The following is a 27,929-nucleotide window of genomic DNA, read 5'->3' on the forward strand; positions in this document are numbered from 1 at the left end:
TTACAACTGACCTAGGTCTGGAAGAATGTGTCTGCAGGACCATCAGATCCAAGCTCTAGAGCTGAAAGGGACCTCAGAGACATCTGGTCCAAATACTTGACTCTAGAGATGAAGAAACTGATGTCCTGAGGGACAGGCTAAGATCGTATAGACAGAAAGTAGGAAGCAAGGATTTGAATCCAGGCCCTCTGCCTCCAACACCGCTCATACATTTAAGGGCAGAGGAAAGAAGAGGAAAAAAAAGACACACTTTCCAGGCAGAGGGTCTATTGAAAAGTCTCAGAAACAGAGGAATATCAAATAGTCCAGACTAAGGGAGGAAATGAGGTAGCTTGGGGCCCAATGGAGAACTTAGAGCTTTAATTTTATTGAGTCAACAGTGGAAACCAATGAAGGTTTTGATCAGGGAAGTGGCGATTTAGGAAGATTAAGCTAAGGGCCTTACCTGGGATCAACCTGGAGAGTTAGGGGAGTGAGGAGTGGGAGGAGAAGGAGGTTAGATCATAGCTGTCAAGCTGGAAGGGACGCTATAGCCCCTCTGGTCCAATGATGTCATTTTACAGATGGGCAAACTGAGGCTCAGAGACATTAAAAGAGTTTTCCAGGTAATAAATTGCACAGCTAGGATTAGGGAAGCTTAAAGCAATAAAGGCAGGTAGGTGACACTGTGGATAGCGTGCCAGCCTTGGAGTCAGGAAGAGTTATCTTCATGAGTTCAAATCCAGCCTCAGACACTTCCTAGCTGTGTGACTGTGGGCAAGTCACTTAACCCTATTGGTTTCAGTTTCCTCATCTATAAAATGAGCTAGAGAGAAAACGGCAAACCGCATCAGTATCTTTGCTAAGAAAACCCCAAATGGGGTCACAAAAAGTCGGACATGATTGAAACAACCTAACAAACTAACCTTACAAAGCAGTAAGAGCTTAAATTAGGATTGTGGTGTTGGGATTTTTCTTCCACACAGGAAAAAGGTCACAAAGTGAGAATACTATGCCAAAAATTCAGGTTTTTAAAAAACCTATAGTATCAAATTAGTTTTGGAGTCAGCTAAGGGACATAGTGGAAAGAGCCCTGGACCTGCAGTCAGGAAGACCTGAGTTCAAAGCTGGATTTGGTCACTTACTAGATGGGTGACCATGGGCAAGTTGATTAATCACTATCTGCCTCAGTTTCCTCAACCATAAATAGTCATAAGAATAGCACTTACTTCCAAGTGTGGTTGTGAGATAATATTTGAAAAGTGCTTGGCACAGAGCTGGGCTCTTAGTAGATGCTTAAGAAGTCTTTGTTTCCTTCCCTTCCTCTATTCAGCGCACTCTTCAATGCTTGACTAGGGCTATCCAGGCCTCTCATAAGGCATTTGCCTACAGAGAAACTGGAAGGTATTTCATCGCTTCTTAGGATCCTAGCTCTAGAACTCGGAGGGATCTCAAAGGCCACCTAGTCTAAATCCCCCATTTTGCAGATAAAGAAACTGAGACACCAGGAGGGAAGGGGGTGATTTGGCCAAGGTCACCTCACTAGTAAGGATCAGAGATTGGATTTGTAGCCCTGTCATTGGACCCCAAAGTTTTCATTCTTTCCACAGCCCCATACTGCCTCCTTCATTACTGTTCTATGCCTACTCAAAACCACTGTCATCCCCATCTAAATTTGTCCCTGAAATGATACATTTCCCCATTGAAAGGGCTAAGCAATGAAACAAGAATTTGACCCCAATCAACTGAAGGCTCTGCCTTGTCCTCGGTTTCCTTCAAGTTTTAATAACCTTTCAACATTGTCCCTGGAGCTCAGCCCTCTGAAATCTGAAAATCTGCTGTTAATAACCTGCCTGGCTGCAATGTTTCCCTTGCCTGATGACAAGCATGCGTCTCGACCTCCACCCAGGAAAAGCGATGTGGACTAATCAGATAAGGCTAATGACTTAAAACACTTTGTCTTCCAGAAGGAAGTCATCTAGAGATACATCGTGGGCTAAGCTGCTGGCTGTCGGCATTTTGGAACAGCCGCATAGTATTGATTTTATGCTGATTTGCTCAAACTTCCATCATGATTTGGCTTGATCTTCATCAAAATGTGTAGCTCGAGGGGGAAAATGAGTTTTAGAGGATTTCAAAAAAATGAACTTGAGTCCAAAATGATTTATGACCTTCGAATTCGAGTGTTATGTAGTGAAAAACAGCAACTGCACAGGGAATCAAAATGTTTAGCATCCCTAAACCACAGGAAAGCCTTTTCCAGGTTATACATTACAATTTTTAAGTTGACAGCAGCACAGCTTAGGACTCAAGCTAATGTCTTTCATCCAAAGATCTAAGAATTTCTGGGACCGCCATGTTGTAAATTGCAGTTTCTCAGGACCTGGATTAATTGTTTGGCAGTCTGCTGACAACCACGAATTATGGAAGAAAAAGCAAGAATCTTTGGGGAGTTTCTCAATGTAGGTCACTCTAAGTGGTGATTAAAGTGGCGTATGTTGTTTGTGTGTGTGCATGTATGTGTGTGAGCACACATGCGCACTTGGGAAGCAAGAAAAAGAAGGGGAATGAAAAAAAAAAAGGAGCCACTGATGACAAAGCCTGTTGACCTTACTCCAGAAATAACAAAATTATAAACCCGGACAGCCATGAAAATGATCAGGATTGCTTGCCTTTCAGAATCATAGACTATCAGAGTCTGGCCCTTGAGGCCATATATCCAATCTAACCCATACTCAGAAGGAGTTTTTCTTTCCAATGCACCCAGAGAGAATATCTCATTTTGATTGGAGAGTCCCAATGAAAAGCCCACAACCCTCCAAGGCAGTCCATCCCACTTTTAGACAGTTCTAACTGTTTTTACTTACCTCAAGCCAAAATGAAATGTTTCAAACTTTATTGTAATGTTAGCCAAATTGCTTAGTTCTCACTCTGCCCCTTTGTGAAGTTACCATCATTCATCGGATCAAAGATTTTAAGTTGCAACAGACCTCAGAGATCAACTAACCCAATGTTCTCATTTTACAGATAGGGAAACTGAGGCTCATGAGGATGAAGTGACCTGCCAAACATGACCCAGGCAAGTAAATATCAGAGGTGGAATTTGAACCCAGGTCCTATGACTTGAAAGCCATTGTTCTTTCCACTTTTGTTCTTTCCAGCTTTGTTATCATCACCATCATTAATATTATTATTTTTGACTGTGGATTAATATGGCCACTTGAGTTATCCTCACAACTTTTCTCTTGTATCCTCAGTGCTTGGCTTACAGCACTTGGCACACAGTAAACACTTAAAAATGCTTTTTCCATTCATTTTTTAACAATTCTATTGGATTTCAATACAGACTAACTGATAACCTCAACCCACTTTGGATTCTGGGAGAATGAATGAAAACAGGCTGCCTTTTGTTCTGGAATCCTTGGGGAAAGGGACTGTAAAAATGCAGGCATGTAAGAAAAGAAAATGCAAACAAATCATTCTGAAAAATGCCAAGAATGTCAACTCGTAGCCCATCAGAATATTGCACTGATATTTTTGCAATCTTTTGCCCCAGTTATTACACATCATCCACAGCTTGGTCAATTACCAGTGGCTAAAAAGTGGACTCTGATGTTGGAGGAGCATGATTAATTGATCTCAGTAGTGCATAATGAGTTTAAAGCTCCTACCTGGGTGTCCCCGGAGATGATGGCTAGAGGCCGACAACAGTTTACTGCATACCATTAGGACAGAGACCAGGAGGAGCCAATGAGACAGCAGCACTGATTTGGCAGAGAATCTCATCCTAAAGGCAGGAAAGGAAGGAGTTCAATGAAGGGGCAATACTGTAGGGGGCTATGAGACTGACAATACAAGGGAGGCAGGAGAAAACAGAAAAAAGTGATAGTCTAAAAATACCTGTGGGGGGAGGGAATACCATCAGAGATGATAGCTTTTTTCTTTAAGGAACACCAATCAAATCTAATTTGTGGCTGATCTGACTCAATTTCTGAAAAATCCATCTTAGAATTAAAAGGTTCAGAAGTGAATTCTGTGCTTAGGTATTAAGATCAACCCTCTTTTCCTGTGATCCAATTCAATGGCCTGATAATTGTATTTGGGTTAGATTTTTTTTAAACAATGAATTGAGAAAGTTACATGCTTCAAAGTAGTTTCATCAAAATGCATACAGTTTCCATACATTAAAAAAAAAATCTGAGGAAATGCTGAACACCCCTCCCCACCAAAGCCAAGCACCTGTGAATGGAAAGGCCAGCTCTGAAAGCACTGATGTATGTTTTATTAAACAGGCCCTCAGGTTTGGTGACAAAGTTCAGCATTTGATATCTTGAGCAAGGACAGTAGCCATAAAATTATTTAGACTTTATGAATGGCCAATGTAGCAAGTAAAATTCTTCAGAGATCATGTGTGTTGGTCTGATTCAGTTACCTGAAGGAAAAAAAAATTTTTAAAAACCCAAATGCAATGACCAGAAAACTTATTTTCTTTGTGCTTCACAAAATCTGGGAGGGCAGAGGAGGACAGTAGATAGAGCCTTGGCCTTGAAGTCAGGAAGAACTAGGCTCAAATCATGCTCTGAAGCTCACTAGTTGTGTGACCTTGGCCAAAGCATTTCAACTCTATGTACCTCAGGCAACTCCTTACCACTTATCTAATAAATAATAGACATTAGGAATCTGCCTTTTTGGAGGGAATTTTCACACTGGGAGTAACCAAGTCACTGACCAACAAAATCACAAAATCTAAGAGTTGGAAGTGACCTCAGATGCCATGTAGTCCAGCTGGTACCAAAGTGAAGGCACCTTATCTCTTTAAGATGCTACAGGGGGATTATTCTGGATTCAAGTCGGCTTACACCAAATCAACATTCTCTCAAGCAAATGGTCCCTCCTGGCAAACGCCTTAGAGCTTTTTAATGTGTTCCCCCACCCAATCCCCTAGGTAGCCTATGGGAGCACATGGAGTTACTGAGTTCATAAACAGTCACGAGAGGACACTGCAGAGATGTCATACTGGGTCTAACTCTGATAGTGAGCCACATTCCAGGTGAACCCGTCTGGGTTCTCTGAGAATACATCCAATAGGCCCCTTTCAGGAAATCTGGTACCATATCCATAAGGAGCCATTTTTAGCTTGGGGGGAAAAGTACAAAATAGCATCAGAGGAGATCCCCACTTGTAAAACTATCAAATGCCAGACCTAAAACCAGCAATTCTTTGGGCTTTCTATAATTTAGTTAAAGAAACCTTATTGGAAAGGTGCCATACTGCTCATTGACTAGAGATCCCTTTCATTATCTGAACCTACAGACAAACAAGATTTTCAGCTTGTCTTTAAAAAAGTATGTGTTAAAGGTGAACCATGGTAAAACCATGGATTGGGAACATAACGTCTTCAAGTTTTCAAGGGCTGTCATACAGAAGAGACATCAGATTTGTTCTGCTTTGCCCCAGAGTACACAACCAGGAGCAGTGGTTAGAAGTTGTGAAAAGGCCATTATAGGCTAGATAGCAGGAAAAAAAACTTGCTAACAACTAGAGCTCTCCCAAAATGGTATGGGCTCCCTCTGGAGGTGGTGAGTCCCCTCTCCTCGGCCACCTCTAAGAAGAGAATGGATGACAACTTGTCGATGTTATCAGGTATAGGTTGGACTAGACAGCTGCAGAGATCTCTCCCAGCTCTCTATGATTCTGGATAATGTGAATTCATTATTTTGTGGCCTTTAGACCTTCTAGTCCAGTTGTATGCTGATAAATATTTAAGAACAGACTCTGGGGAAATAAAATGTTCACACAATACACTTTTAAGTTTAATAAGCATCATTAACATTTTCTCCATCACTGTATTAATTTTAGACAATCAATAAAACAATATATCAAGTCTTGATTTGTAGCATTTGCTGATTTCCAACATGTAAATGCTCACACTAAAAAAATTTAACAATCAGTTTTCTCGAACCAATACAATCAGGCTCTAGGACATCCTTGACTTTATCTGACACAAGATTTCAATTTTCAAATGGGGAAAAATGCTCTCACAAAATGGTTATGCTTTCCCCAGGTTAAAATGAATGTTGTTTAGTGAGAATCCCAGGTCTTTACAACTCATATCTCTGTACGACTCTTTGTAAACTGAAAAGAGTCCGAAAGATTAGAGCCCAAAATAAAAAAACATGAGCCCCAAAGCCCCAGAATCCTAGATAAGAGGGAGACCTTTAGAAAAGATGAGCAGAGCCCCAGAAACACTCACATATGCCAAATTCTAGTATTTAGAAAGTGCCATCTCAATGTCACTGTTAAAAGTCATCTTACCTTGGGGACTTCACAAGAATTGGATTCCAGTCAAACACAATTATTCCAGAAGGCGTTTCAGAGCAGCTCCAAATTTCCATTTGCAGCTAGACTCAACCATTGCCGCGATTCACAAATTTCTCTTCACTTGAGAGACCTATTACCTATTAAGGAAACCCAGACAGACAGCAATTAGAATATTGAATGTTGATATGAAACAGATTTCTATTAGCAAAGTAATTGTTTTATGATACCACCTCCTGCTCTAAGCAAGGCTCTCCTTGGTGTCTAAACTGTTCTAACAGAGAGGGAAGTAAGATTGCATTTTAAAAATACATTATATTAGCTAAATATTAATTAAGAACTGTATTATGAAATTAGCTGAATTCCTCCAAAAAAAAGAATCCTAGAATATTGACATTGTGGCAACCCAAAATAACAGTAAAAACAAGTGATAAGTAACACTCTAAGGTTTGCAAAGCAAAATGAATACTATGTTATAATTTTGTTCAATCCATCATAGAATCATATAATGTCACAGGAAAGCAGGGGCAGCTAGGTGGCACAGTGACTAGAGCTCCAGTCTTGGAGTCAGGAGGACCTGAGTTCAAATCTGACCTCAGATACTTGACATTTACTAGATGTGTGACCCTGGGCAAATTGCTAACCCCAATTGTCCCACCAAAAAGAAAAAAAGGGGGGGGAGCAGCATGATAGAGTGGAAAATGTATAGGACTCAGAGGTGGAGGACAAGAGTTCAAATCCTCCTTCCAACATTTTCTATTAGTGCGATTTTAAGCAAATCTCTTAACTTCTCTGTCTGTTTTCTTCATCTATAAAATAAAAGAGTGTCCCTTCTAAATCAGTGTTCCTATGATCTTGTAGCTTTCTAGTTCAATCTTCCTAATTTTCCAATCAAGAAATAATAGTCTACTCCTCTAGAGCACTTTTATAATTTACAAAATATTTGACCCATCATTTCATTTGATCTTCACAATAGCCCTAGAGGGTAGATACTCTTATTGTCCCCATTTTGTGGAAGAGGAAATTGAGGTTTGGAGAAGTGACTTGCCCAGGATTACAGAGTGAAACAAGTTATCATCCTAAGTCTTTGTCTGGTGATCCAGAACCCAGGTTTCCTGATTCCTAGTCCAGCCAGTATAAAATAAGCAAGATTTCCAGGGCTCTAATATTTTAAATATTTTACAAATATTTTAAAAGAGAAGAAAGAGGGAAAATATTCCTAGTTTGACAACCCTCTGACATATAAAAGGCATTATTGTCTCAGATCCAGAGCTGTAGGGGCCTTAGAACTCACATCGTCCAATCCCATGAGGAAATTGGGACCTGGGGAATTTAAGTGATTTCCTCAAAGATCCACAGGTAGTAAATATCTGAGATTGGATTTGAACTCAGATCCTCTGTTTCCAGAGTCAGTGTTCATGCCCCTCACCCTATTCCTTCCCTTTAAAGCTATCAAGTCACAAAATATCTGTAGATGGTCTTTCAAACAACTTTTTGATTTACAAAAGGCATTTTTTAAGTGGCACCAAGTAACATCTGTGGCAAACTCCACAGAAAATTAGAAAACCAAAGTGTCTCATTTTTCCTGTTGCTGATTTATATACATCTCTTTAGTGGTGGAGATTTGAAAGAAATAATGATTTGCAACCATGCATATTAAAGTTCCAAATGCGATCAAGAATTAGCCTTTGAAATACATTTTAATTACTCTGAAATCCCACTGCATCCATCCCAAATCCACTCCCAAGAACAACTAGGATTTGCTCTTCTTTCAGAACACCTGAAGATGATTCAAGAGGTTTGCCCACCTAACACTTCCAGCAGAAGAACGGACCTACTAAGCATGAAGACTAGCCACCCCCTTTCAAAGAGCTTGAACGATTGCCTCAGAAACAACAAAGGAAAAACGTCCTTTAAGAGACACATGGAGGAGGATGGAAAGAGGGAATTTGGAAAGGAAAATAACGTTTAAAAATTTAAAAATAAAAAGAGTCCTATGGGCTTTTATAGCACCATCCTAGAAACTTGCATCTCCCCGGCCCTCCTCCTTTATTCTGGATGTTTGTTCCTTTCTGTACCCAAGGGCACAGTTCGACCTTCTACTACCCAAAACGAAATGCACAGGACAATTCATCAGATGCAGCCATAATGAACTCTTCACTTCTCAGAGACTAAAGTGACCTTTTCTTGCTAATATTTGTCTTGTTTTCATCATACTATGGAAACCACTAGGAATTCCTTTTTTTAATTTGTTGGGGGGAAAAATGGATCCATCAGTAATAAGAAATGTGGTCAAATGGTTTGAACCCCAGACCAGGGGGTGCCAGCATTTTAATTTCAGCCTCACCAACCCTCATTCAATCAAATTGTCCCAGCCTGCCTATTTGGCAATTTCCTTGAAAGGTTCATTCTTTCACATCACTTTTAAACGTTTAGTAACTGATGTCTCCCCTGAGCCCTGTTTCAATGTCTCATTGTGGCAAAGGGGTAACTCTGGGTCCTTTAAGGGTCTAGCAGCACTGCAGAAGCTTCAGCAAGTCCTATGACGCTGAAAAGACTTCGTAAACCGCCCCTCAGCAGATTATGTGTCTTCCAAGGACCACGGCAGTTCGGAGAGCCTCAGCTTCAGAGGCCTGCTCACCAAGTGGTATTTTTGTTGTTGTTCATGTTAAGCTACCACATCATCTGCTAAGAGATAAGACACCTGTGATCAGCACGAATAGTCACCAGTCAAAACGATCTGGTACTGGCTAAGAAACAGAGTGGTGGCTCAGTGGAACAGATCAGGTACAAATCACATTATAGCAAATGACCATAGTAATCTAGGATATGAGAAACCCACAGATCCAAACTTTTGGAACAAAAGCTTTTGTCATTTTTTGACAAAAACTGCTGGGAAAACTGGAAAACAGTATGGCAGAAACTAAGTATAGATCAGAGTCTCACACTGTATACAAAAGATAAGGTCAAAATAGGCACATGATTTACACATAAAAGGGGATGCCATAAGAATTAAGAGAGCATGGAATAGTTTGTCTGTCAGATTTATGGATAAGGGAAGAATTTGGGACCAAAGCAAATACAGAGAGCAAAATAGATAATTTTGATTATATAAAATTAAAAAGTTCTTGCACAAACAAAACCAATATAACCAAAATTATAAGGAAAGCAGAAAACTGGGGGAAATTTTTTTGCAACAAGTGTCTGATAAAGGCCTCATTTCTCAAATATATAGAGAACTGAGTCAAATTTATAAAAATATAAGTCACTGAGCAAGCAGTTTTCAGACAAAGAAATCAAAACTAGCTATAGTCATATGGAAAAAAATGCTCTAAATCACTATTGGTCAGAGAAATGCAAATTAAAACAACTCTGAGGTACCACTCCACATCTATCAGAGTGGCCAATACAACAAAAAGAGAAACTATTGGATGTTGCAGGGGCTGTGGGAAAACTGGAATACTAACTCTGTGTTGGTGGAGTCAACAACTGATCCAACCATTCCGGAGAGCAATTTGGAACTATGCCCAAAGGGCTACACAACTTTGATCCAGCAACACCACTGCTAGGTCTATATCCCAAAGACAACCAAAAAAAAGGAAAAGAACCTGTTTGGGCAAAAATTATATATTGATAGCTGCTCTCTTTTTTGTGGCTAAGAACTGGAATCAAAGGGATGCCCATCAACTGGGGAATGGCCAAGCAAGCTGTGCTATATGATTATAATGGAATATTATTGTGCTGTAAGAAATGACAAGCAGGATGACTTCAGAAAAACCTGGAAAGACTTACATGAACTGATGCAAAGTGAAGTGAACAGAACCAGAAGAACATTGCTCGGAGTGACAGCAATATCGTTCGATGAAGAATTGTGAATGACTTAGCTATTCTCAGCAATACAATGATCCAAGACAATCCCAAAGGATTAATGATGAAGCATACTATTGGCCTCCAGAGAAACAACTGATAGTGATCGAATACAGACTGAAGCATGCTATTTTTCACTTTTTTCTTTTATGTGCGTCTTCTTATACAAGATGATTAATATGGAAATGTTGTATGTAATTGCACATTTACAATTATATTGGATTGCTTACCACCTCAGGGAGGGGGAAAGGAAGGGAGGGATGGGATTTGGGACTCAAAATATTAAATAAAAATGTTTAAAAATTAAAAAAAAAAGAAGAGTACTCTGTGGGACAAAAAAAAAAAAAGAATATTCCCCAGTGAAATCAGAGAAGTCTGAAGAACGAACATAGCACTTTGTGGTTATCATTTTCTAATTAATGCCAAAAATGGATCACTTATAAGGTTGGATGCAAAATGTCTAGGGGGTGGACTTTTTTCCTCTCCTTATGCTCTACAGCTGCACAGGGTTTCTTGCTATCCCTTACACAAGCCCTTCCATTTCCCCACTCTGCCCTTTCAAAGGTTGGTCCCAATGCCGACAAATGCTGTCCCTCTTCACCTTTGCCTCTCATCTTCCTTCAAAATGCATCTCAAAACCCACCTCCTGCATGAAGCTTTCCTTGGTCCCCCACCCCCTATTGTCAGCACCTTCCTTCTGAGATTATCTCCCATTTATGCTGCACATTTCTTAGTCATTTCTATGTTGTCTCCCTCATTAGAATGCAGGCCTTTTGAGGGAAGAGACCGTTTTGGTTTGGAACTTTCTTTGTATCCCTAGCACTTAGCCCAGTGCCTGGCCATAGTATGACAGCATAAATTAATGCTTTTTCATTATATGAATTAGGGGAGAGGAAGTGAAGTCAAATGAGTATGGAGAGCTTTTTCTAGGAGTTTGGTGATGAATAGGAAAAGAGTTAGGATAATAGCCTCGGGTATTTTTTTAAAGATGGGGGACATGGGCACGTTTTTGAACAGCAAGAGACAAGTCGGCAGAAAGGAAGAGATTGAAAATTAAAGGGGGGGAGGTGATTGTGGGGGCAATATGAGAAAGGAGGTGGGAGGGGATATAGTTAAGCATACTAGCCTGGATGACCAATGTCATGGATTGTAAATTTCGAGCCAAATGGAACTCAGAGGGTTATTTAGTCCAACCCCTTCATTTGAAAGCTAGGGAAACTGAGACACAAAGAAATGAAGTGACTTATCCAAGATAAAGTGGCAGTAAATGAGGTAGCTAAGACTCAAGCCAAGGATTCTATGATAACAAAAACAAAATCTATTTTGTTTCATGTCTGTAGTACAGGAGCATATGGAATTATTGAATCTTCTAACTAATACATGTATTCTACTTGGCTATCCTACCTTTAGGAGCTTTGGCCTTTTTCTTTTTTTTTCTTTTTTTTTTTTTTTGGCTAGGCAATGGGGTTAAGTGACTTGCCCAGGGTCACACAGCTAGTAAGTGTTATGTGTCTGAGGTCGGATTTGAACTCAGGTCCTCCCGACTCCAGGGCCAGTACTCTATTCACTGCGCCACCCAGCTGCCCCCAGCCTTGACCTTTTTCTAGTCAGGTAAGCGGTGCAGTGATAAGAGAACTGGCCCTGAGCAGGAGAGCTAACCACCCAGCCTCAGATCTTCACTAGCTGTGAGGCACTGGGCGGGTCACTTATGCTCTGCCTGCCTTGGTGTCTTCATTAGATTATTGTCAAGATTGAATGGGATAATATTTGCAAGACACTTTGCAAACCTTAAAGTGCAATAATGATTATTATTTTAGCTTAAGAAAATGTAAGTGAAGCTTCTTGTGGATTATAAAAATAATATCACCACTGGATACGTTTAATATTTATCTTTCTATATCAGTTTACAATATGTAAATAGCTAGGGAGAAATAAAATGGATTCCTTACTCCCAGACTTTTCACTGAGAAATCATGTGTGCCTGACTCATCACAGACAATTAATAAATTTGTTACTAAATGATACGTGATGTCCCAAAGTCTTTCCATTGTTTCCACTTCTGGTTTTCTCCCAGTATAAAGTATTCAGAACGGTGATTTCCATAGGCTGATTTCAGAAAATCACCACATTCTCAAAGAACCCTGAGATTCTCGGTGATGTAAAATATTACCTTTGTCTGAACCACAATGAATGTGGAAGAACTAGCCAAGCTCTGCGCACTTCCAAACACCCAGATATTTGGTGCCATGAAGATCAAACATTTAGATGATGGACTACGCTTGTCACCTGACACTTTACTCTAGCGTAGACACAGATCATTTTCATTGGAAAACATTGGACTATTCTTTCCCCAGGCCTGTAAACTTTGAAAATCTAAGGCGTAACAAAAGGTTCATCAGAAATGTTGAGCCCAGGACATTTGAAATAAAGTATCTTGAAACTTCTGAGTTAGCGCAGGTGGTAGCAAGAGGGATTATGACAATTTCCTTTCTATCTCTGACCCACCGGAGTTGATGTGGGGCAATAACGTACTCCATTATTCTATTACCACAATGGATCTGTGACCTCAGCAATGTTGGGATTCCATCTAGCAACACAGGTCCCATTTCTTCTATTCACCCCATTCGTTGGAGGCATCATGGAATAAGGGAAAGAAAGGGGGTTTTGGAAGCAGAGATCCCAGAGGACAGGTGCCCTAATGTATGAACAAGTATTCATGGGGTCTGAGAACTAGGATGTGAAAAAAACATTACATTTTTATTTTCATTATTCTTTGGTTTCCTTTGTAATCTTTAGTATTTTATTTTATGCATTTGAAAACATGATTCTGAGAAAGGGCCCAGCAGCTTTGCCAGAAATGCCAAAGAGGTCCATGATACACAGAGGTGAAGAATCCATACTCTTAAGAAAAGTCTGCAAAGCATAGTACATAGAGGATTGGCCTTGGAATCAGAGGCCCTAAAAGACAGATGTCTTCTGAAGTACCCAGCTCTAAATCTAAAATCCTAAGATCCATGACAAACCATCTTATACAATTTTAATCTATGCCTTCCCATAAACCTACCACCAGGAATCTACCCAACATGCTGGAGTCCTTTCTTACATGCTCTCCATGTTGTGTGGGTACCAATGGGGCATCCAGGCAATTCATCAATTATCCCTCATTCTTCCTATATAACATGCCTATCTTTTCAACCAAATATGTAACAATAATATCTGACATTTGCTATTGTTATTACTACCATTTTAGAAAACATTTTCACCTATGCAACAATAAATGGTTTTGCACTATGTTTACACACTAAAATCTATTACTTTTAATTTCTTCCCAAAAAAAGGAAGTAAAAGAACCAAAAATCTTAAAGTGTCAGCTTGAAGTACATTTAAAATTATTTAGAATATAATCTGACTATAGTAAAGCCAACATTCACTAGAGTGTTCAAGGAATGGAATGTCATGGAACCTTTTGGCTCAATTACTTTTCTAGAGATGCTTTTCTGTTATAACTTTTGTCAAAAAGCTTTCGAAAAGCAATGCAAACTAAAACAGCTCTGAGGTACCAACCCACACCATCAGATTGGCAAATATGACAGAAAAAAATGACAAATGTTAGAAGGGGATGCAGGAAAATAGGGACACTAATGCACTGTTGGTGGAGTTGTGAACTGATCCAACCATTCTGGAGAGCAATTTGGAAATATGTCCAAAGGGCTATAAAACTGTGCATGCCCTTTGACCCAGCAATACTACTACTAGGTATGTAGTCCAAAGAGATCAAAGAAAAAGGGAAAGGACCTATGTGTGCAAAAATATTTATAGCAGTTCTGGCAATGAACTGGAAACTGAAGGGATACCCATCATTTGGGGAATAGCTGAACAAGCTGTGGTATATGACTGTGGTGGAATACTACTGCACTACAAAAAAAGACTAGCAGGATGCTTTCAGAAAAACTTGGGAAGACTTACATGAACTGATGCAAGGTGAAATGAGCAGAACCAGGAGAACATTGTACATAGTAACAGTAATAATGTACAATGATCAACTCAGCAATACAATGATCCAAGACAATTCCAAAGGACTTATGATGAAAAATATTATCCACCTCCGGAAAAAGAATTGATAAAGTCTGAATAGAGATTGAAGCATACTTTTTTTCTTACTTTCCATATTATTCCGAGTTTGGTTTGGGTTTTTTTTTGGGGGGGGGTTGTTTGTTTTGGGGGAGGTTTTTTTATCTGTATTTTCTTTCACAATATGGCTAATATGGAAACGTTTTGCGTGACTGCAAATGTATAATCAATATCAAATTGCTTACCTTCCCAAGGTGGGGGGAGAAGAGGAAGGGAGGGAGGGAGAGACTTTGGAATTCAAAATTTCTAAAAAATCAATATTAAATTTTTTGCTTACATGTAAATGAGAAAAAAGAAAAGAAAAAAATGCTCCTAAAATGAACTATTCTATTTTACCAACATAACTTTTTGTGCTTCAAACCTGTATGGTATAGTGAAAAAAAAATCTAAAATCAAAAACTCTGAATCTAGAGTATAGAAGCTAGATTCATAACTTACTTCTCACATTTACTACCTGTATGACCTTTGGCAAGTCACCTCACTTCCCTGGGATGCCATTTCCTCATCTATAAAATAAGAGGGTTAGAATAGATGGGCTCCTTGGTCCATTCAAGCTCTATAGCTAAGATTCTATGACCTGTGATTTCAATAGAGCAGGGAAATCCTGATGTGGGAAAAACACTTCATTGATGTAGATCAGCAACTCCTCTGTCATATATAGTCTTAAAGAGTTACCCAAACACAGAGTAGCTTCTTCATGGTCACCTGAACAGTATGTATCAGAGGCAGGACTTAATCCAAGGTGTTCCCTAACTCTAAGGACAGCCCTCTAGACACCCCACCTTGATGCCCTCTTTTTTTTTGGCTAAGCTTTAGGAAATTTTCCTTGAATGAACAAGATTATTGCCTTCCCTTAAAAATCATCGCTCTGGGCATCAATTTTCATTTTACATTATTGTAGATGTAAGGACCATTAGATTCATTACATATGGATTCCAAACATGCTCAGAATACTCTCACAACACTTTATTTGACTAAAACCTTAATAAAAGATTTTTCTTATTCTGTGAAAAGCCAAGTGCCAAGAAAAACAAATCCGGGTAACAGCTACAAAACTGTGGTAACTGCAATTATTTGGTTTCTAGCAAAATAAGATGGTTACTCAAGTCTGTTTGATAACTTTACTTCAGTATATACATAGACATGAACACAAATACATATATACACACACAATCTATAGTGCACATGTGACACTTATATGATGCTAGGTGGCTTTAAGTCTCTCTTAGGAAAACAAAGGAAGAAAGCAAATGCACTTGAATGCAGAATTCCCCTCAAATTCAATTTAATTCAATCCAATAAATGTGTATATATACATTCCAAATAAACAGCTTATTAAATGCCTACTGTGTGTGAGGCACTATGCTAAACTCTGGGAAAGACAAACAGTGAAAACATCCCTTATCTGAAAGAGCCGACATTCTGCTGAATTTCCCAGTGGCAACTAGGAAAGACGACATATAACAGATATCAAGGCTAAACTTTTGGTTTTAGTAATCCAAGTTTGCTGATCTATCTAGGAAGGAATTCATCACCAAGATTGAAAAGGTTCCTTCCTATGGGTCTATTTCAGTATATTTCCTGAAAAACCACAATTCAAAAGTATTTTAGTAAAATACCAAAGAAAAGGCAAGGACTTTATCTCAAAAAGATTTTCAAAGTCCAAGACCTCGATCTTCTTTTTCCCGGATGGCCATTCGCCTTGGCGATTTCCATGCTCTCGATTGCATCACCCATATAGTGGAGATGGATGAATAATGAGCTACTTAGAGATTTAACAAACAGTCAGCTCACTTTTGACCTTCCCAGGTGGAAAACTACTGGAGCCTACTTGGAAGTCTGGGTAAATAATACCATTTACTCCTAGTGGAGAAAAGCAGAAAGCCCTGAAGAATCAAAAGCAATGACCGGTCACTCTCTTCACTTCTGCATAAATTCACCTATTAATTCATCTAAAAAGCAAAAATGAAAGAAAGTGGAAAAACCTTATAAGAGATAGTGCTCAAAGAGGCCATCTACTGCAACCCTCTCATTTTACAGATAAGGAAACTGAGGCATAGGAATTTGATTGAGGTTATACTAGTAGTAACAGCTGTAGGATCTGAATACAGGTCCTACACTGCCTCATGAGCATCGATTTTATAGGGATTTGGGGGGAGGAGATATATAGTTGTATGGGGCAGTGTTTTGCGGGGCGGGGGAGGGGTTCAGAATAATTTCCTCACCAAGTGCCCATCAGGTGATCTGAGGGAAATCTCTCCCCATGACTGGTGGCTATATTAAGCAACCAAGATTTGTCTATATAAAAGAACCCAATATTTCTCTAACCTGAAACGAGGAGAGATGCTGGCTTTTTCAGCTGGTCTAAATAATAGAATCACTCCCAAATCTTTTCTGGCATTTTAAATGCTTTCCCCACAGAGGATAACAGAGCCAGAGATAACCTATTCACAGATGACAATTCTGCAACAAGACAGCTTGTTTAGTGAGCTTTTTATTCTTAAGGGCAACGCTGATGCAAGGAAAATACCATTAAGCAGGTTAGCATGCCTTGTTTGCCTGTATTTTCAGCACTGATGTGTAGTCAATGTTCATGCTGGGCTATCATTTATAAGTATTTTATAATGTATGCAATTACTTAGTAATTTACAGCATGCTTATGGTCCTATGTAAAGAAAGCCCCATTTTTCTGCCAATATAAACTATATACACATTATAAAATGCATTTTTACAGCTTGCCTAAAAACATCTATAAAGACTTTACTGTTGGTGCATTTTACAGTCTTACAACATGCTTTATAATAAGCTATTAAAGAATACAACTGCATCTATTAAATATTAAAGAATTTTGTAAGTGGCATTTTAATTTCAAGTGTTAACCAATCCAGTCTCATTTCAATAAGATAGTGGATCTCTTAAAAGAGTGTTCCGGTCCCAGATCTCTGAAATACATGACATAGATACACCAGTTTCTGACAGGTTCGTTACTGCTCATCTTCAGAACCAGATTAAAGAAAATGAGAGAACATCTGTATTTAAATGGAGTGAAACACTACTTTTTTTTAACAACTGTACAGGAAGGGAAGGAGAAGCTATTCCTGAAACCATCCACATTTTCATAACAAAAACAAACTCCAGTCTTTGAGTAAATAAAAAGAGTACAAAGCTATCATCACTACAAAATCATAGTTTACAGAAAACCCTTCAACCTAAAATTCTGCAAAGAGCATAAGAGTACCCATAAAATTAAGGTGTACTTACCGAATTCAGAAACACTAACCGTTGCCCCACAGATTGTCACACAAATGCAGGTGCCCAGTTGTTGGGCTTAACAAATGCAAACTGTAATGGCTATTTAGCCATAAATCTCTAAAGGCCCAATTATCCTGACTGCAGCGGGGTTTTTTTAATTAGACCAGTTTTTAATTGGAATTTTCCTCTCATTTCTAATTTTTCATGTAATCAAAACAGAATGTCACAAGTGTTTTACTGAAAATTATTCTGAGTGTACAACATTTGGGATAGGGGAGACCTTTGGCTGGCCCCAAACAACTGGACTTTCCTTAAAGTACACAGGGGTTTAGCAGAGAATTTGAGGGAGGAAGGAAAAAAGGACAATAATTTAATTTCTGTTATAAAGATCGGCTACAAGAAATCATAAAATATTTGTGAAAATAAAATATGGGCCCAAATACAGCTTTCTTTTCTGTTCTGTGTGGCTTCACAAATCTCGTGTCATAGAATATTTTTAAGCAGGAAACAGAAGAAATATTAGATTAGTGTGTGCAACACCACATGGGCACACACATATACACGCATACGCCATAACTGTAGCCTATTTAGTGTTATAAAATCTCATTCCTCTCTGGAACAATTTTCTGTGCTCCTCTATCCCTGGGTTAAGTCAATGTCGTTAATTTTCAGCTGTAAGGTTTTTAAACATTTGTGTGGCAACAGTGCCCTTCTGTGGGCTAAGCAAGCATGGCCTCTTTTAAGAGAGCTACCATAGTAAATGACATAAGAAAGATCAGCGGGTTAGGTGGAAAGGGTCTAATCCCCTCATTTTATACATGAAGAAAGCGAGGCTCGGAAATATTAAGGGATGCAGCCAGGACCACACAGGCAAATCACATGGCAAATAAATGGCACAGCCAAGATTCAAACGCAGGCCTTATGACTCCAAAACTGACTCTGAATCTACCTTACTGAAAAACAGAGAGAGAGAGAGAGAGAGAGAGAGAGAGAGAGAGAGAGAGAGAGAGAGAGAGAGAGAGACAAGAAAGAAAGAAAGAAAGAAAGAAAGAAAGAAAGAAAGAAAGAAAGAAAGAAAGAAAGAAAGAAGGAAGGAAGGAAGGAAGGAAGGAAGGAAGGAAGGAAGGAAGGAAGGAAGGAAGGAAGGAAGGAAGGAAGGAAGGAAAGAAAGAAAGAAAGAAAGAAAGAAAGAAAGAAAGAAAGAAAGAAAGAAAGAAAGAAAGAAAGAAAGAAAGAAGGAAGGAAAGAAGGAAGGAAAGAAGGAAGGAAAGAAGGAAAGAAGGAAGGAAAGAAGGAAGGAAAGAAGGAAGGAAAGAAAGAAAGAAAGAAAGAAGGAAAGAAAGAAAGAAAGAAAGAAAGAGAGAGAGAAAGAGAGAGAAAGAAAGAAAGAAAGAAAAAAGAAAGAAAGAAAGAAAGAAAAAGAAAAATAGATGATAGAGAGAGAGATAGGTAGGTAGATAGATGATAGAAAGACAGATGATTGATAGATAGAGGTAGGTAGATACACAGAATAGATAGAATAGAGACAGAATAGAAAGACAGACAGATAGAATAGATCTAGATATATATGTATGTGTATATATATGAGTATGTATATATAGATATAGCTATTCAAATGAAATAACATTTCCCACATATGGCAATATCAATGGTTTAAATGCCCTTGATTATTGATTCACAGAATGTGTCCAGGAGGAACCTGGTTAAAAAATGTTTTGCTTAATTAACAAGGAATTAACCTTGGACCAAGCTCCTCTGAAGTCCTCCCTCTATACCAAAAGTACTTAATGGGAGAGGAGTAGTACAGATTTCTGGGGGTCCATGAACATGGATGAGAAAAACATAACATCTTCATTTTCACTAACCTCTAATTGAAATTTATCATTTCTTTCCATTATGATTTTTTTTCAACTTCTGAAAAAGAGGCTTTTTTACCTTTTTACCAGATTGCCAAAGTGGTCAATGATGATAATGATGACAATGATGATAATGATGATGATGATGATGATAATGATAAACAACTAGCAGTTATACAGTGCTTTAAGGTTTGCAAAATACTTTACAAATATGATCTTTTCATCCTCTGGGAGGTAGGTGCTATTATGAATCCCGTTTTACATATGATAAAATTGAGGCAGATAGAAGTTAAGTGACTTGCCCAGGATTCACTAATAAGCATCAGGATTCAAACTCAGGTCTTCCTTACTCCAGGTCCAGCACTCCATCAATTACTCCCCCTAACTGCTTAAAAAGGTTAAGAACGCCTGCTCTACACTAACTTCCAACTCCTTTTCAATACTCTTCCTGTCACCCTTTCCCTGCCTTAGTAAAGTAGCACGAGCTCTAGAATTAGAGTTAGAGTTCAAACCTTATCTCTGTCATTTCCTGACTGTAACTTTACCCTCTTCAAGTTTTAATTCACTCATCTGTAAAATAGCAGTGATCATACTTGTGTCACCTTATTTCCTTAGGGCTCATGGGGAGGGAATATTTTGTAAATCTTGAAGTAAAAATGAGCTGCTATTACTACCACTACCACTACAAATACTCTGTTGTTGTTGTTATTGTCCCCCTTCTAGCTGGTCTGGCTGTAGTACCCCTTCCATAAAGCCTTCCCCAATTAGTAGAAATCCCACTGGATCCAGAGTTGGAAGACCTGGATTCAGATGGGACTTCTGGTGTTTGCTGTCTATGTGACCCTGGACAAATCATTTCAACTCTCTAGTCCTCAGTTTCCTCATCTGTAAAATGAGAGGACTGGAATCAGAACTCTTTTCTAGTTCAACATCTATTACTCTCATGAGCTTACTCCATCCAGCTTTCAAAGATTTTCCACCTTCTCTGGACTTGTTATGCAATACTATTTAGCACTCTACCACCTTACATCATTCACTGATTGCTCTGTTTAAGGGTATTAGTTTGTTTCTCCCAATAGGTCACAAGCCACTAGGCTCAGGAATCAGACTAGGTCATCGTTTCATTTCCATAGGGAGCTAAGAACGTAGCAGGTGCACAGGAAATTCTAGGCTGGCAACACTTCTCCTGGATAGGTGATCTCATACATGTGGCATTCCCTCCCTCACTGTGCACATCCCAATCTATCCATTTCTTTTCATTCCATGAGATTCAGATCCAGGTGATCCCCTTAATCATCCCACCACTGGGACATGCCCAGCATGTTAGTGGCCTTCCTCTTCTTACATATTTACATGTCTTGGCCAGGTCAACAACCAAAGTTACCAGTCTATCTGTTAGTCATGCTCTTAACACGACTGGCCTAATTCACCTCTTTTCCAACTAAACATTTTTTTTAACAATATCCCTCGTAGGGGCAGTTAGGTGGCACAGTGGATAGAGCACTGGCCCTGGATTCAGGAGGATCTGAGTTCAAATCTGGCCTCAGACACATAACACTTACTAGTGTGACTCTGGGCAAACCACTGAACACCATTGTCTAGCCAAAAAAAAGTCATAACAATACCCCTTGTGCCATCATGAGGGTAGGTCTTGAGTTTCAATACGATAGAATAGTAGATATAGAACTGGAAGTGACCTAAGAGGTCACTGAGCCCAACCCCCTCATTTTGCAAATGAAGAAACTCAAGCCCAGAGTTTAAATGACTTACCCAAAGTCACTTGGCAATATGCATCAGAAATGGGATCTGAACGCAGGTCTTCCTGAATCCAAACCCAGTACCCTACCCATTGGGTCACTTGGCTCCCTAGGCAATTCATGCCCATGCCTTCCAACTAGTTCTCCACTAGTAGAGCAGAAGAGCTTTACCTTTTTTGATGTCATGGCTCCCTTGGGCAATCTGGTGAAGTCGAGGGACCCTTTCTCAGAATATGTTTTTAAATGAATTACATAGAATTACCAGAGAAGCCGATTATATTGAAATAGTCATGAAAATGTTTTTTTTAAACCAATTCATGGATCCCACCTTAAGAAAACCCTTGGCCTAGAGGCCTTCTCAAAGGCCCTTCCTCAGGTCCACCAATCAATTGATCCATCATTCACCATGATTTTCTTAAGCTCCTTCTGTATCTCCCCCTTGCTCAATAGATGCTCGTTAATAGATGATAGCTGCTGTTTCCAAGCAGGGCTTCAAAAAGCACTAGATGAAAACATCTGAAGCATGCAAAGCAAAGAGGACTGCGTTTAAACAGGGACTTCATTCTGTCTGGATGAAACAAGCAGGTGCCTTCTTTAGGATCCCCAGAGGGCCTTTTGATTTGACTTGCTCTCTCTTGTGCTGTTCAGTGAGTGACGTGCTGTCATCTGCATTACATGATTGTCTCTATTTATTTAAGGGTGAGAGGAATTTCATTTAGAAATAGGAGGATATTGTTTTAAACAGAAAAGTCTAGAAGATGATTATGATCCTTGGAAAGGTAGAACTCTCTGGAAGGAGAGGGGTCAACTCTAGTGATTTCAAGTTCCTTTTTCTTTTCTCAGGGGTCACTCAAGGACAGGGTAAATTAAGGGTCCCACAGAGAGGAAAGGGGGGGGGGAGTAGTTTTGATTATTCGTAGGCTCAGGTACCAGTCCATTTAAATTTGAATTTTCTGTCTGGTGAAGTAAAGCCTGTCCCTATTCCCTAATGCTTACTCAAGACCTGGGAGCCCTTTTATTTTTTCTCTACTGACTTGCACACAACCCAGTTTCTGAAGTTTACTGGGAAGAGGGAGAAACACTCTGATAACGTTCCCGACTGATTTTTTTAACCTTACCTCACAGTGCAGCCTAGTATAACATTCCTCTTCCCACTGAACCATCCTGCCTCCCTCATCTATCCTGTATTCTCAGCCAAATGGTTGATTTGTCGTTCTCCATTTCCATCTTGTACTTTTTCCATTTCCATGCTTTTGCTCATATAACTTCATATATATAAATGCCATCCCTGCCACAGTCACCTTGAAGGATATCTGCCCTCAGAGGGCCCAGCTCAAACAGCACCTTCTCAGAAGCAGTCTCCACCCCCACCCACTCTCCTGGGCCTCCTCTAAGCTTTCTTTAGCCTTTATTGTTCTCCAGCACTTTTCACAGCCTACCGTGTATTGCATTCATTTGTATGCATGTATTTTCTCTCTTACCCTGCTGTGATCTCCTAGAGAACTGAGTCCCAGTCTTATTTTTCTATACATCTACTACAACACCTGGCACAGTGCTTTGCACATAAGAAGACATTTGATACATATTCCTACAATGGGTATTGAATGGATGTATGCATGCATGCGTGAATGAATGGACCAAATGACCTCCAGAAGCACCCTGTCAAAATGTAAACTGGGGAGGCCAAATATGTTAGTATCCTTTAAGATGTGAATCCATTTACCATTTCCCCAGCAGAAAATTGGGCCTCGAGGGGATGGGACATGGGATTTAGCACAGAGACAAGCTATACTGCTCAAGAGAACAAGCCACTAAGGTTCCAGTGATGGCAGAAGACATCATGGTTAAGGTAATGGAGGGAGGCCAAATGAAAAAAAAGAAGGCGGACATCTTCTTGTCTACCACCCTAATTCTAAACCCTCAATCCAACTACAGACCATGCCCTATGAGCCCTTTAACTCCCCTCCTGGTACCCACTCAGCTTTGAGTAATGAATGCCTTTTAGGGCCTACTATATCCAGGCAAAGCCTGGATAAGAACTCAACATCCTCTTCCCTGCCACCATGCACACCCTACCCCAGCTCTCCACCCTCTCCTAGCTCTGGAACCATAATTAAGTCAATACTGCCATTGCTTCCAGAAAGGGGTTGTCAGTTAAGTCGCCTGTGGCATCGTTCAATATCCAGTGACTCTCCAAACCAAAACACCCCTATATATGTCATCTTCTCCTCTGAGAATATAAGCTCCAGAAGGGCAGAGACTGTTTCAATTTTCTATTTGTATCTCCAGCACTTAATACAGTGCATGGCATATAGTAAGCATGTAATAAATGCATTCATTCATTTACTGAAGGCAAACTTTCCCTCCTTCATAGTACTGCCTAAAGCCAGCCAAAGCTGCTGGGGCAAAAGGCTAGCCACTCATGACTTGATTACTGAGGTAACTGCCATTATGTGAGTCCAAGAAGGTGTTGAGTGGAAATGTGCAGGTAAGACTTTTCTGCTACATTATATCATAATATAGTGGAAAGGGCACCACAACAAGGAATTGAGTACAAATTCCACCTCTGAAACATACTACTGTTTTCTGTTTGGGAGCCTCAGTTTCCTCACCTGCAAAATGAAGGAGTTGGACTAGAAGACCTCTGAGATGCCTTTCATCCCTGGATCTCTTGATCATATCATGACTTCGAGTCAAGAAGGCCCTGGATTCCAATCCTGTCCTTATGTGACCCCAGACAAGTCTCTGAGCCTTAGTCTCCTCAACTGTAAAATGGAGCAAATCATACCCAAACTACCCCCCTAAGGGTCAAATGAGAGGTTTAGAAAGACCTTATGGTTAGATAAACTTAAGTGATATAAAGCATTATTCAAATCTTAAAGTGCTCTACAAATATCAGGGATGTTGGAGGAGGAGAAAGAAGAGGAAAGAAAGAATTTAAGAGATGCTGGCAACAAAAAGTGATCTATCTCATCACAAATTCTTAGTCTAACAACAAAACTAGGCTGGGAGCCAGAGCTTATAGGCAGAAAGCCAAGAGAACATGGAAACCATAGTTTGGGCACAATATGTAGAATAACTACAAAATATCCCATTCATTTCAAAGAAATTCTAGGCTCCTAAAGCATTCTCTTCCTCTGCTCTGCAGAGAGATCAACCCATCTTCCCAGGTCTTGTTAAAATGTTCTCCTTACCTGTCATCAACTGAGAAAGGGTTAAGTTGCCTAAACTGGAATCCTACAGGTATGAGCCCAAGCCAGTAATAATTTACACAACTGGAAAACTGCCACACTAACCAGCCTGCCCCATTTCTAAACTAGCCATAGTTCCTAAACTGTTTCTGTAGCTTAAGTATTATCTTTAAGTCATGTGACTCCATGGCCACCCCCAAGATCTAACCTATTTTGTTTAAACATCTATCAGCATCTGACGCCCCCAAAAAAGTATTCCCAATACTCGAATCGGTTCATGAGTATTGTATTATTGTATGGAAAAGATACAATTAATATTAAAAGTCCTTTGGATTCCTATGCCATGTCTTATGTACTATATATTTAATTTCATTATTAGCATCAATTAATATTTTTATTCTTTTGGCAGTTCCCTATTAGAAAGCTTCTGTATATTACAGCTAGGAGAGGAATCCAAAGTAATTCTAATGTTAATGGCATATTTTTATTCTGTAAAGTCTTCTTGACTCCAAGTCCAGAAATTCAACATGCATTTATTAAATGCCTGCCATGTGCACAAAACTAGGTGGTAGGGACCATAGCTGGAAGGGCTCTTAGCCTTCATTTTACAAAAAAAGAAACAGAGGCCCACAAAGGCTAAATCACTTACCCAAAGTCACACAGATAAGTCAGTGACCTCAGATCCTGCAACACCAAGTCGTGGGCTTGCTCTTTTCACTGAACCACCCTGCCTCCTTATAAGAATTTTTTTAAAAAGTCTCTACCTTTGAAGAGCTGCAGTTCAACCGGGGGAAATATCATGAACATAGAGAAATAAAAATAAAACAAAGTAGCTGCAAAGTAACTTCACAAAGATACTTCTAAGGAAAACGGAAGTCAGGACTTCACAATTTCATTATAGAAGTGATAAACTTTGTGCCTTAAGAGATTGTTCTAAGGGATAAATGCAAACATGTTTAACTCAAAAGTGGGAAAAAATAGAGAGGACTATTAGTCACCCCTCCTCATATACCCAGCTCACAAAGGAAGGCTTGGCAGAAAGCTACGTGAAACTAAGCCTCTTGGAAGCTGGATGATCTGAAAAGCATTTTGGGAACTATAGCCTGACCTGCTCATCATAATGCTCCTGGGAGCCTTGGAGAGAGTGCTTGGACCTATAATCCTGGACCTGAGTTCAAATGTTACCCCTGATACCTGTTAGCTCTATCACAAACAATGCTGTATCATGGGCTAGCTGACCATGGGCAACATTATTTAACCACTCTGAGTATCAATCTCCTCATCTGTAAAATGGAGGATCTGTAGCGCCTACTTCACAAGGTCCTTATGAAGATCAAAGAAGACAATGCATAGAAAGTATTTTGTAAACACCAGTTATTATTATTACAAAGAACACAGTCGCCAGGAAATACTGTCAATTATGGTTCATCCTGTTACCTATGGGACACTTTTTAAATATAATGACTCAATATGGCGCAGAAGAGTTGAGAAAGTGTACCTCCCTCTCTTCAATGTGGGCAGCTAGTTGGTGAAGTGGATTGAGTACTGGGCTTGAAATCAGGAAGACTCATCTTTCTGAGCTCAAATCTGGCCTCAGACACCTACTAGCTGTGGGACCTTGGGTAAGTCACTTAACCCTGTCTGCCTCAGTTCCTCATCTGTGAAATGAGCTGGAGAAGGAAATGACAAACCACTCCAGCATCCTTGCCGAGAAAACCCCAAATGGGGTCATGAAGAATCGGACACAGCTGAACAACTACCCTTCAATGCAGAATGAATGAATGAATGAATGAATGAATGAATGAATGAATGAAGTGGAATATTAAATAACCTGTGACACAGAGTCAATGCATTCATTGGCTTTGCTGAAGTTTTTTACTCTTTTTTAATCTTTGTTACAAAGGAAGAGTTGCTGGGTAGGAGGGGGGAAATATGATAGATTCATAAATGAAATGTGATGTTAGAAACAAAAAGCATGCATAAAACAAATAAAAATCACTCTTAGTAATTGGGGACAGAGGTAACAGAAGTAAAAAAAAGCCACAGAATATCTGAACTCTTCAATTTAGCCAATAAGGCTGACCTTCTTTCCCACCAAGCCTTTGATCTCAGCACCAAAACTCAGAGATTAACTTATCTGAATTCTTTCTCCTCTCCCTGACTCCCCACCCCTCTTTCTGGATCAGGGAGGCTTAACTGAGGTCAACAGTATGTAGATTTCAATGAGTCTATTAATTTGGGGGGGGGGTTAATATTTTGATAATTAAATTTTAATGTAACTGATTTCTTTTATGAGCCTTTATATTTTACGTTACGGGCTTAAACATATTATTTTTATAGGCTTCCCCAGACTGCCAAAGGGGCCCTTACATAAAAATAAATTAAGGAACTCTGATCTGAGGTTGCCCTTTAGACCACAAAGGGAGATGATGAACATGCAGTGTGCACAGAGGAAAGCCCTCAATGACCCACCAACTAAATAGAAGCTCATGACCCTGGGCAAGTCATTTAATCCTTTCTGCCTCAGTTTCCTCATCTGTAAAATGAGCTCAAGAAGAAAATGGCAAACTTCTCAGTGTCTTTGCCAAGAAAACCCCAAATGGGGTGACAAAGGGTCAGACACAGCTAATGGAGTAAGTGCCAATGACAAAAGGTAAGGCAGAGCTCGCCCTCTAGGTGCCCTTATGGCCAGACCCTCACCTAGCAAGCACTTTGTCACCCTTGTGCTTTTCACATTTCTAACGTTACTCTTGGATTAGGGATTGTGACTGTACAGGCTTTTCTACCACATGCACCAGAGCCCTTCTATTGGAATCCTCTACCTAGAACAGCAGGAGATTCTAACCGCTCTAAACGTAGGATTGGACTGAATCTAAGGTCTCTACCAGCTCTAAAAATCTATGATAAGGTATTACATTTTGAACTAATGATTTTATAATACAGCTAGGTCCCAATTAATATAAATATTAAATTCCATTAAGTTGTAGCATTATTCTAATTCAAACTACATACAACCAGTAGCCTGGACCAATTACTACAGGCCTGCACAACTTGCTGGCCTCGGGCTGCTTACTGCCCTCAGACCATTGGCAGCATGACAAAGGATTTTGGGCAGCCTGTGAAAAATGTAGAGGAAAACGTTCTTTGTATGTAGAGGGTGGGCTGTAAGCTAGTCAGGCCTGAATAACTCTATTTTATAGAATTATAATTTTAAATAGGGTGAGTTTGAATAGCTGCAATGCAGAATTCATTGTTCACACTAATCAGAACCTAGCTAGAGTTGGGAAGCATTATTTGGGCATCATTTGGGCATAGTAGATAGAGCACAGTACTCAAGAGTAAGAAAGCCCCGAGTTCTAGTCCTACCTCAGATACTTCCTAGCTGTGTGACTTAAGCCCTCTGTGCCTCAGGTTCCCCTTCTGTAAAATAGAGGTTATAATAGCACCCACCTCCCAGGACTGTTGTGAGTATCACATAAGTTAACATATGTAAAGCAATTAGTAGATCTTAAAATGCTACATAGATATTAACCAAGGAAGGCTGAAAGCTAACACACCATAATCACCGATATTAGAAA

General features: G+C 39.6%; 1 protein-coding gene across 1 annotated transcript in view; it reads right to left on the bottom strand.

Annotated features, from left to right (window-relative positions):
- The window catches only part of TAFA4 (TAFA chemokine like family member 4), a 182,822-nt gene that overhangs the window by 121,831 nt on the left and 33,062 nt on the right, over positions 1-27,929 (bottom strand). The window contains exons 2-3 of the mRNA XM_021007570.2: positions 6,295-6,437; positions 3,651-3,766 (exon numbers count right to left, since the gene is read on the bottom strand). Of these exons, the coding sequence (XP_020863229.1) occupies positions 3,651-3,766; positions 6,295-6,374 (196 nt within the window). The 5' untranslated portion in view covers positions 6,375-6,437. The remainder of the gene's footprint in view (positions 1-3,650; positions 3,767-6,294; positions 6,438-27,929) is intronic.

Source organism: Phascolarctos cinereus, unplaced genomic scaffold (genome assembly GCF_003287225.1).
Source record: "Phascolarctos cinereus isolate Bilbo 61053 unplaced genomic scaffold, phaCin_HiC Scaffold_4;HRSCAF=312, whole genome shotgun sequence".
In the NCBI taxonomy this organism is placed as follows: Eukaryota; Metazoa; Chordata; class Mammalia; order Diprotodontia; family Phascolarctidae; genus Phascolarctos; species Phascolarctos cinereus.